The 11,993-nt window shown below is 37.8% G+C and overlaps 1 protein-coding gene across 4 annotated transcripts in view; it reads right to left on the bottom strand.

Moving 5' to 3' along the window:
- Positions 1 to 11,993, bottom strand: part of LOC107665879 (MAGUK p55 subfamily member 7-like) — a 147,129-nt gene that overhangs the window by 52,774 nt on the left and 82,362 nt on the right. For 3 of the 4 annotated variants that reach the window (XM_016456939.1, XM_016456938.1, XM_016456941.1), the window contains 2 exons: positions 9,282 to 9,362; positions 4,219 to 4,350 (listed from right to left, as the gene is read on the bottom strand). The exons of the other annotated variant lie outside the window; for it this stretch is intronic. In XM_016456939.1, the coding sequence (XP_016312425.1) occupies positions 4,219 to 4,350; positions 9,282 to 9,362 (213 nt within the window). The remainder of the gene's footprint in view (positions 1 to 4,218; positions 4,351 to 9,281; positions 9,363 to 11,993) is intronic. 4 annotated transcript variants of the gene reach the window in all.

Below are 11,993 nucleotides of genomic sequence, written 5' to 3'. Positions count from 1 at the left end.
TGTTTTTTGAACCTTAAACCGCATAAACACATTTCATTACACCAAATACACAAAATAATGTTCTTTTTAGCAGCATCATATGACCCCTTTAAGAAAGTAAAAAAGTTTGTAAGAATGTTTCTAGAGTGCAATTCATAGAAAATTCCTAAGTTCTCAAATATTTTCAAAAGAACATTGTTTTTGTCTTAAAAAGAAAATGACAGGCTTTGTTGCTATTTGATTGTATGGTGGTTCTTGCTGAAGATTCGCTGATCATCTCCAAGTAATACCGATTACAGTAATATCGATTACCATAATAACGGCTGACGGGGAGTTCTGCACTAGGAGATGCTTTTTTAATGTGCTGTGTATTTTAAATAGGCCTAGTTATTTTTGTAGAGTCTGCCTCAAAATGGAGTGGTTTGTTGCGCTCATTTGTGCGGCATCTTTCTTGTGCTCTCTCAAGAGTGAATGCGTCATGTGAATTTGTGTGTAAGAGTATATGATATGCTTTTGAAAAAATATGTAAAAATTATACAATTAAAAATGAGGTCCCTATTTGACTCCCCCCCGAGTTGCTTAAAAAGTCATGAATGACCATTTTTTTCACATTATCTATCAGTGGTGTCAGAAGAAAAATAGAGAATTTTAATCTTAAGAATGTTATGTGATTCCAGAATTCTGGATTCTCAACACATGGAATTTAAAGACAAGATATTGATGAGGACTGTAAAATCCCTCCTGAGATCCACCTTGGCAGAGATCATATTATGAAAACAAATAATGGCATAAATACATCATTAATTTCTCTCATTTCTCTAAATGCACAGCAAAGGCAAATTTGTAGAAATTCAATAAATACTTTACTGCTGACTTGTGCATTAAACTTCACTTGTTGAACTTCGATCAATCATATTTACATTTCGCCATATAACGAATTAAAATGACTTTCAGGTTTGATTCATAAATAAAATAAGAATGTCTTAGCCTATTTAATGAGAAACATGTTCCGCAACAGACCTCTAACTGAGTATATGTGTGAGATAAATGAAGAGAGAGACACACTTGAGCTGGTGTCATTAAAGCAAAAGGTGGATATACCTATGGATATATAAGTTTTGTCAACAAGTTTTGTCAGCTTTTCATTCAAATTGTTATACTGACAATATCATTTGTGATTAAAAAATACATTCAAACAGAACAGAAGCCAGAGGAGGTCCTCATTTAGAAAAAGGTGAGGGGGTAGATTACTACAGCCTTCAGGATGAACGACATGGAGATTAAAGAAGACTACTACATCAAAAGACAAATTGTATAGTTAGGGATAAAAGATTTTGTTGGGCAAGCACATCCTTGTTATCCATCCATCCATATTAAATGCAAGCACCTAGAAGAGAATATGCTCGCCAAAACAAGGAATGAAAAGAGTGCACACACAATCTCAATCTATAGCCAAATCATCTTATTGGCAAATGTCTGTTCTGTCTACTGTTCTCCTATTACTCAGTCTGACAATCTGGATTTAACATACACACTTTATCTATCCAACAAACACACATCCATACACACAGTCTTTTGCCTTCCTATAAACCTTTCAGTAACCTTAACCAAAATGACACATTCTTTAAATAAAATCTATCCCTGAGCTCACTTCTGCTGCTGCTGCAGTCACCCCACGTGTACGCTGATCCAAGCCCAATTATTTCAGCATCCTGCCATTGCTGCTAATAAATCAGCAGGTTAAAGTTACCAAATAGAGGGGAGAACATTTGAGGATTTGGGTCCCATCCTCAGAGTCCAAACACTTGAACCCCCCTCCACTTTCTCCTTATTACTCCCCTCACTAAAATACGCATGATGTCATGGTCTGAAAAATGATAGCAATTAATCAGAGCTACTGAATCCTACCCATTCGACTAATCACAATTATACAAACTGTATCATCCTCAGAGGCAGAGAGGCCTGCAAACTACCACACACCAGAGAAGAGAAGAAAGAGAAATTAAACTTTAAGAGACAGTTCAACTTTGCAGTACTTTTGTCATAATGACTGCACTGGCTGTCTGCACCTGATATATAATATTTCAAGATCATATCAGAAACAACAACAACAAAAAAAAAAAAATTGACATTCGACTTCTTGACTGAAAAACAATTTAATTTGTAAGTCGCTTTGGATAAAAGCGTCTGCTAAATGACTAAATAAATAAATAAATAAAAACAGCTAGAGGTTTTTGAGAGGCAGCCAGCATCTAAAACTGCTGAGGACTTGGGCCACAGGTCACACTATACCTAACCAAAGCCCAATGTTTATTGAGAGGAAAGAAGAGATTTATTTTGCATATCATTTCACATAGAAGAAAGTAACATGCACAATTTCACTATAAAATTGAGTGCTGATCGACTACAGATGTTAAATCTAAATTCTGGACGCATCTAATCTGGAACGCATTTGAAATCCATCATTAATTGTCCACTTATACACCCTTTTTTAGAACTTATAAACATAATCCTTTAGGGCCATTCACAAAAACAATGGAACTGAACAGAAGGTGTGTTTATTATGAATGGTCTCTCATACATAAAGTACTAACAATTAATATAATTAATTGTGACATTTTATAGAGCACTTCAAAAATATTTAAAGCACCTTGAGTATTTTAAGGAAGAAAACCACCTCCAGTGTGCAGCATCCACCTGGATGATGTGACAGCAGCCATAGTGCACCCACCACACATCTGTTAATTGTTGGAGAGGAGTGATTAAGCCAATCAATAGATATAGGGATGATTAGGAAGCCATGATGAACAGAGCGCAGTGGGCAAATTTGGTCAGGATGCCAGGGTTATACCTCTACTATTTTCAAAGGACTTCCTGGGATTTTTTTTATGACCAAAGTGGTCAGGGATACAGTTTAACGTCTCATCCAAAGGATGGTGCATTTTGACTGTACAACATCCCCATCGCTAGGACACACACAGACCACAGGGTGAGCACCCCCTGCTGGCCTCACTAGCACCTCTTCCAGCAGCAACCTACTTTTCCCAAGAGGTCTCCCATCCAAAGTACTGAACAGGCTCAACCCTGCTTAGCTTCAGTGATCAACCAGGTGAGAGGTTCGGAGTGATAGCTGCTGGCTTTAATTTACACTACCATTAAAAAGTTATTATTTGATCAAAAATAGTAAAAACGGTCATATATTAAAATAAAACAACTATTTTAAATTGTAGAAATATTTCACTATTTTAAAATGCAATTTATTCCTGTGATGGCATTTACTAATATACTGATTTGGTGCTCAAGACACTTTCAAGAAAAATGTATTTTTATCAATGTTAAAAACTGTTGTGCTGATTAATATTTCTGTGGAAACCGTGACACTTTTTTAATTCTTTCATGAATAGAAGAAACAGCATTTATTTAAAAAAAAAAAAAAAAAAAAAAAAAAAAAAAGTTGTCACTTGATTAATTTAATGCATCGTTGCTGGAAAAAAAACACTATGACAATGCAGTCTATTTAGATGCAATCAAAAACTAGTTTTTGAAATTTTTCTCCCCACAAGCACTTTAGTCCAGCATATTTGTTGTTATGTAGTAAAAGAAATCTAATACATTGGCAAACCACCCAACAACTGCTCAGCTAAATACAAAAAGATTTAATATGACATTCTGGGATTCTCGAAACTCAAGAATGCCAACAGATGTCAATGCTCATTCATTGTCACTTTCAAGTACAGTACAGCCTCAAGCTTGAATCCAAACAGGTTTGGGTAACTGATGACTATATGAGTAAACAGAGGTCTTGATTCTGACAGCTCGCAGAGAAATGAGATGAAATAGAGAAGCGAAAGTTGGCCTGCAATCTGGCCTAGAGAGAGAGCTGTGAATGACACATAAGGGAAAGAGGAACAGACACATACATCTATGCGCCGCAGGAGACCACTGGACACAGAGCGGGTGAGAGCGTCTGTAAGGTATTGCGGAATGTGGCTCGTGTCATGTTTAGACGGAGGATATGTGGTCACTCAGGAACTAGAGGATAAGGGTGAACAGGGAGCGCGAGCCAAACACATCACTAACACTATCGCGTGAGTGCGCGTGTATTTATGTGCTTCATGTTCACAAGAGTGTTTTCCACTATGTGAGCTTGAATTATGGCCACCCCTGTGTGTCTGGCTTTGACAGTATGTGGAAATTGGCATGTGTTTCTAAGTGTGTGTGACAAGGAAGTTCTCTCACCAAAGGCTCTTTATTCTTGACCAGTCGAATGATCTTGACAGAATCTTCATCATCATCAATGTCATCTGGCAGAGGAGGAAGTTCTGGATCGTAACTCTTCCTGGCCACAGTATCATGAACTGACAACAAACTCTGCAACGAGAATGAGTTGTACACATAAAAAATCCACAGAAGCGCACACAGTAAGACAAACAGTAATCGTTTGACTGATTTTGTGTAGCTACTCATTTTGGCTAATCATTCCAGCCTTCATACTCCAAGCATCTGCTTGAATCCTATAGTATAAATCATGGAGCTTTAGAGGTCTGCTTTAGATTACTACCTCCTACTGACAAATAAAGCTGCTTTTGAATTGATTACAGTCACCATTTCACTACAACCCTCTTTGGCAATGTTGTCGCCAGCAGGAAAAAAAGGACTGAATCAAAACCAAGACCAATCATATTGTCATCTTTCATTTTATTAGATTATTATGAGTATTATGAGTATCCCGCTGGGAATATGGCAGCATTGCTATGAGTTTCCAAGGTGTTAGCATGCTATATGGCAGATGGATGGACAGAAGGCAATGAAGTTCTCAGCTATTTCAGATATTTCACACCTCGGCTACCAGAGAACGAGCTATAGCAAAAGAATGACAGCATTCAGAGATTCATTACTGAACTGTTTTAATGATGCTGTGTGTCAAATGCAGCTGGAAACACTTTTTCTTTTGCTCTTTTTCTCCCTCATATTTCCAATATAAAACCATCTTCCAGTTGTGTGCCAGAGATTAAAAAAATGGGAGGGAAGAAAAAAGAAAAAAGAAAAAAAAGAAAGAAAGAGAAAAGAGACAAGACAGAGAGGAGAAGAAAAGTGTCTGTTTTATGACATGGGATTAAGCTCCAGAACAACACTCAACATGTGGTTAAAGCAGAACAGATGGGAGAGAGAGAGTGAGTGAGAGAGGAAACAAACAGGGAGAGAGAGAGTCATGTGTCTAGTAAGCAGGTCAATTTCATCAGTCCAGCGTTTTACTGAAAATTAGATATTAGAATTATCTGATAATTAATTTGTTTTTGTCTGAACACTTCAGTCTTCATAGATAATTTAACTGAATTTAAAAAATAAAGTTGAATCTGGATCACTCAGTCAGTCTACATCAACGCAGCTGAATCCTCTGCTAAAGAAAACATTTACCAGAAAGTGAGTCCACAAAAAAAATACAGTTTTTAAAATCAGATCTGGAGTGTGTTCTGATTCCTGGACAAATGACTCCAATTAGCCAATTCACTAGAAAATGGGTTCGAAGGGTTACTGAATCTACATCTCACTCACTTACTGTATGTGACTTACTTGCTGAACTGCAAATTATCATTAATTTATGTCATGTTCATCTTGAAATTAATCAAGAACGTTTGAGATACTTTAAATCAGTATTATTAAGGACTAGCTGATCATTTGACAATGTGTAGTTAAAGAAACACATTTGCAACTTATTTAATAAATGAAATCAAGACCTACCACTGTGATACAAAATTGGCTCTCATTATAAAATAAACCTCATTTCTGATTGGACTATACACCTGCCAATCAAACACATCCACACACTATGTTTAGAAACAAGTTGTATATCATGTAAGATGTAAACAACTTAGAACAACTATAGACACGAAAAAACTTTCCCAATCCCTGTAGGGTACAATGTTGTTTGCGTCTACACTAAACACAGCTCTGCAGATTAGATTGAATGGTGCAGTTGTTTTAAGCAAACTTGAAATGGAACATTTTAAATTGCAACTGAGTTGCCATGCATTTCTTCTGTCCAAGTCCTCCTCCAGAAGACAAACAGACACACACATTGTGACCTGGATTCTTCCAGATGACCAGATCTATTCTTTCACAAAGTAAAAAAAAGGAAAAAGAAAAATTTCACCAGATGTTTGCTTACACTTGAATAAAATGTCACAGTATAAATATTATTAAAGCATCAAGGCATTAACCATCTGCAACCACATTTAAAAAAAAAATCTTTTCTGAAGGCAAAATCAATGTGGCGTTGCGTTTCAGTTTTCTTAAAACATGCATGCAGCTTGTCATGCCAACACAAAGCCACAATTTCTCATTTCATGCATGCAAAGCTGAAGATGGATGTGTACATGGATGTGAATTCAAACACACACAACATGACTGAGTCACCCTGCAAAACGTCTTCATCACTTCTTTCGATATTGGATAATTGTTCATGCTCATTTCTCCTATTTTTACATTTAGACTACCTTTGCTGAATCTCATCTAATGCTCGCTTAAAGTTAATCGTGGAAAACACTAATTTACTTAACACTGTTAAATGTAATCTTTAGCCAATGAAAATGAATATCCATTTTCATACTGTGCACTATAATGCTGTGATGTCATAACTATTAAAAATATGTTTTTGTAGACTTTTTAGTCTTGAGTGGATCAGTGTGTGCGCTTAGCCACCCTCTTGCTCATTTTCAGATGTCATAACATGAAATAATTATTATCTTATCTGCATTGTGCACCACATAGCAACATGCTAAAAGTCATTCAAATCACATTAGCAACTGCACAGTAATGTCATAGAGAAGCAATCTGGTCTCTAACAACTACTTCACTGCATAAATACATGATGAACAGTTGAAAACATTTAAATAATTCTTCCTATGTACAGAGGTCACAAGAAACCAATGAGCCAAACCATATTTTTTAGATTTTCCGGGGAAAACAGCTTCACTCTTTTCCCACAGAATCTGTCTACAGTCCAACAACTCACTATCCTGCCATGTACAACACACTCAAACACAAACACACACACAATCACACACAGAGTCTGGTTTACTATCCTTGTGGGGACACTCCATAAGCATCATGGTTTTTATACTATACAAACCGTATATTATATCACCCCACACCTAAACCTACCCCTCACAGAAAACTTTCTGCATTTTTACATTCTCAAAAAAAAAACAAAAAAAAAAAAAAGATTTATAAGCTTGTTTCCCCATTGGGTCCTCAATTTAGGATCCCACAGTGACACGAGTCCCCAGGAGCTGGTGTAAATTCAGGTTTAAGTCCCCACCGGGATAGAAAAACGCGCACGCACACACATACACAGGTATAAAGGATGTTTTGTGGAGTGTGGAGCTAAACTCTCTCCTGAGGTTGGAGGAATAGGGTCAACATCAGGCCAGGTGGCAAAAGAGTGAATTGAGGGTCAAAATCAGTAACTCATTTCTTCAGGTACTCTTGCCATGTGTCTGTGTGTGAGCATGTTAATTAGTTATACTGGGCCTCTTACAATAACAAATTGCTAAACTTGTTTAAATAAAGTCTGGGAAATGTAACTGGGCATGCAGCTCTCATTAGGAAAGAGTTTGTCATCTGAACAGTCATTATTCAAGCTGCTGAACTTACTACCCATACACACCGCCTGCACAAAATCTGTACATATGCGCAAGAGAAAAGGACAAAGTAAAACACCTCTATCTATTTTCCTACACAAACTCGAGAGCCACTCATCTCCTCTTTCTCGCTCAGACCAGAGCAGCTCTTTCTTTCTCGCAACACACAGGTTGCCGTAATTGCCGCTTTCATCAATGTCAATATAAGTCTGTAAGCGGGTCTAATATGAGTAAAATGTGTTTTTTCATGTGTGAATCATACAAGAGGGAGGAGGAAAGAGATCGTTTAATAGGTTCTGATTTATGTCTGGTCGAAGGGAATGGATCATTTCAACACTAATTGAGAGTGATACAGTTACTATCGTACAGCGACGCCATTCTAGTCCCCAGAAGCCATCTGCTAGCGCTTTACACAGCACCAACAGACACTGGGTTAAAGACATAGAGAAAAGAAAAATAGATGAAAGAAAATAAGAATAAAGAAAGAAGGACAGGGAGTACAATGATGGTGTAGCCAGACTAGTACAGATTAAAGGCGATATACACTACAGTTCAAAAGTATGGGGCCAGTAAGCTTTGCCATCACAGGAATAAATGTCATTTTAAAATATATTATAGAAAAGTTATTTTATTTTAAATCTGTTTATATCTCAAATAAATGCAGCTTTGATGAGCATAAGAAACTTCCAAAATCATTATAAATAAATAAATGTGTACACAATCAGTCAAAAGTTCAGACATGCTTGTCTGAACTGATTTTCATTATCTCTAAAAATACTGATCTAAAGGCTTACGGTTTAAACAAATTAATTTTTAGCAATAGAAATTATGCCAATGTATGACTTGGGGGAAAAACTGTGTAAGAAATTAACTCATTTGTAAGGGAATAAATTATTATTATTTCATTCAGGTTTTGAGAGGACTCGGATCTGAAGATTCGAAGTCAACCTGATTAGAACTGATTCCAAATTTGATAATTTACACCTTATCTACCGTTCGTCCAGCGAGACGTTAGCATCCGTGTATATTAACAATTTTAATATCTGTATTCTCCCTGGCCACGGGTTAATACATGTTTTGATAAGTTATAAGCTACGAGCTAGGTAACAAGGATCTTTGGCAAGGTTTGACTTTAAAATTATACGACACCAGACAATGATTCTTTATAAATTAAAACAAAATTTATTGGCTATTCTAAATTACATTGACCTAAGCTAAGACATACACTGCTGTCCCAATGCTTGTCGACCCTGGAGGTGGTTTGGTAAATCACTCTCTCCTGGTGTTTCTTGTACAGATAAGCAGAGCTGGACAGGAACTCATTTGAGACAATTGGCGACTGGCTGACCGTGATTCAGCTTTACGGCTCTCAGATGGTTGAGAAGAGATGTTAGTTTCCAGGTGGAATGCGGAGATTCCCTCGTTCATTTGTGTGATGTTCGCAAATGCCTTACAACTGAATTTCCAAAACTTTTAATTATTTATTTCTGAGTTTTATTTCATAGATGTGTCACTTGATACTTTCGATGACTAATATTGCTCATAAATCTTAAAAATAGTAATAATAAAGAATGAGTAGATTTGTCCAAACTTTTAACAGGTAGCGTAACAACATGTTATATCTGATGTCATTTTTTTGGTTTTTGTTTACTCTCTTACCTTTATATGTGGTTTGGACAGTAGCTTGACAAGCTCTCTCATCTCATTACTTGCACTTCTTCCCTGAAGTTCCTCCGTCAACTGATAGAAATGGACAAAAAGGATAGCAAGAGAGAGAAACAGAAACCAGAGAGCGAGAGAAAATAAGCATCGATAACATCCATGAACACATGCATTGGTCATACAGACATGAACACACATATATTATGAATAATTGGAGTATAAATGTCTCCCTTGTGGCAGGTAGCAGGTGGAGAGTGTGCGTGTATGTTTAAGAGATTGAGAGATTTATAGTAGCACAGACGCACACTAAATGAAGCACAGAGACACGTTGCTGAGCAAGGAGAGAGACAGAGAGAGATGAGCTTGTTCCCCAGGTCCATTTGAAGTGTTACTCCTGGGCCACAACCTTATTACTGACCCCACTCGCTCTGGATCTCTGTGTGTGTGTGTGTGTATGAGTGAGTCTGCTGACTGCTGTAATCAGTGTTTGAAGAATCACTCCCTTACGATTTGATGTAAGTAGACTTTTCCAGTAACCAGCAAAATGGGAGGTGACGTTCAATTGAGTAATTGTGACAGTGACCCTTAGTCACACACACACACACACACACACACACACACACACAAATTATATCATGTGTACAATAGATACATACCAACCACTTAAAACAAGACATTATTAATTGACATTAAATGTCCAAACACTGGAAACTATTTACTGACAATTGTGTTTTTCGGTGGTTAATCAACCAAGAAACTTCATCTCTTGCAAAACAGTCTATTGATTTTTGATAATATGTCCCAAAAACTTAATTGCAGACTAATATTCATCGTAAATCAGTTAGAATGCCATACACTGTGGCCTGTTTTCACCTTACAACAAAATAAATCTTTTAGGATCTGCAGCTTTTGTTTCTGACAGCAAAAATCACAGCACATCTGGCTTATGACATCTGTATTGTGTCTGGGAATAGAATGATCATCTAAAATAACTCTACAAGCGGTTTCAATTAATCAATCAGGGATATAGTTTTGCTGCTCTGGTGTAATCTGACATAGTTGTTATGCATTTGCTTGACTGACGTCTCCAGAACAGACTTCTGCATTTGAGAGGTATGAGCGGAGTGGAGTATCATCCAGCAGGCTCTGGAGCGCTCCATTTTTCCACAGTCTAATGGAAGACACCAGGGACTCAATGAGGACTTTAATCTGCCAATTGTTTTTATTCAGACTGAGTCCTGCATGTGGAAGTAGCATTCTTTACTGCCTACCTGTGGCCAGAATGAGAATTGCACACCTGTTGCTTAACTTCATACTGTTGTTCAGAATAGAGTGTGTATTTCATCTCTGCTAAAGCTTTCTGTGGAAATGTGTGTGAGAGGTGCTTGCCTGCAGCGTCAGTGCTAGACAGCATCTCGGGCCAGGCGGAGGTTAAAATGGTGTTTTATGATACACTATAAATTAAAGCTCCATTAGCGAAACTTTACACTCGAATGAGTGGCGGCAGCAAACCCACTACAGCGTTCAAAACAGCAGCACGCCGTATATTCCTCACAGCAATGGATGAAAACGATATGTCTGAAAAAAAACACAGGAGGGGGCTGTGAGTAATTTGGTTGCTTTGGCTGCTCGACCCTTTGATGGACCGCGTCCGCACGCACACGCAGGTATCGGGTTATCTGTGTGTGGGACCTTTAGGGACACTGAAGGAAAGTGTAAATCTGAGGGGCGGATCTGAGCTTCAGGCTGAGAAAGTTCCGTAACGGAAGTCGAGATTTAGGGAAACACAGGATGGCTGGTAGCCACCACCTACTGAGACATGAGTGAACAGGAAACGGACGTGTATCAAAGCTGATTAGCTCTTCCTGGATCAGCGAAGGATGTAGATTTGAGAACAAAAACAACACCGTTTGAACAGACGTGGCATCCTTTATTACATAAATTCACTTCGGAATAGTCTGGATATTCAAAGAATTTTTGCTCATCTTAAAGGGTTAGTTCACCCAAAAATCTAAATTAGCCCATAAATTACTCACCCTCAAGTCATCCTAGGTGTATATGACTTTCTTCTTTCAGACGAATCCAGTCGGAGTTATATTAAAAATTGTCTTTGATCTTTCAAGCTCTATCGTTGTACTCAGCGGGTGTTGCAGTGCTTCGGTTCAAATGACGTGAAATAAAAAGCACCCTTCCACAAAAAAAAAGTGTCTCACATGGCTCCGGGGGGTGAACAAAGGCCTCCTGTAGCGAATCGATGCATTTTTGTAAGAAAAATATCCATATTCAAAACGTAATAATAACTTGAATCTAGCTTGCGCCAACAGTTGTACACAGAAGCAGCTCCGGGCAGATGACGTATGGGGTCAGCGTTGCGCATTCGCCGGTGCGTCTCATGAAAACCAACGTTTGTTTACAGGATCAAAAGAAGCAAAGTTTCCTTACTTTAGCAAAGGAAAACCAGTCTCCTCTTGGCTTATATCGAAATCCTCCGACATTCTTCTTTACAAATCCTCGTTTTGTACTTCTAATTAGTGACCGTTGTTTTGTTTCGATCTCTCCACGTGCGTCACTTCTGAGCCGCGCATGCGCAAAGCTCACCTCATACGTCATTCCCCCGGAACTGCTTCCGTTTAAAACAGTGAGCGCAAGCTAGATTCAAGTGATTATTACGTTTTGAATATGGATATTTTTCTTACAAAAACGCATCGA

Source organism: Sinocyclocheilus anshuiensis, unplaced genomic scaffold (assembly GCF_001515605.1).
Source record: "Sinocyclocheilus anshuiensis isolate Anshui unplaced genomic scaffold, SAMN03320099.WGS_v1.1 scaffold647, whole genome shotgun sequence".
NCBI lineage: Eukaryota > Metazoa > Chordata > Actinopteri > Cypriniformes > Cyprinidae > Sinocyclocheilus > Sinocyclocheilus anshuiensis.
This window is presented reverse-complemented; position numbering and strand designations above follow the sequence as displayed.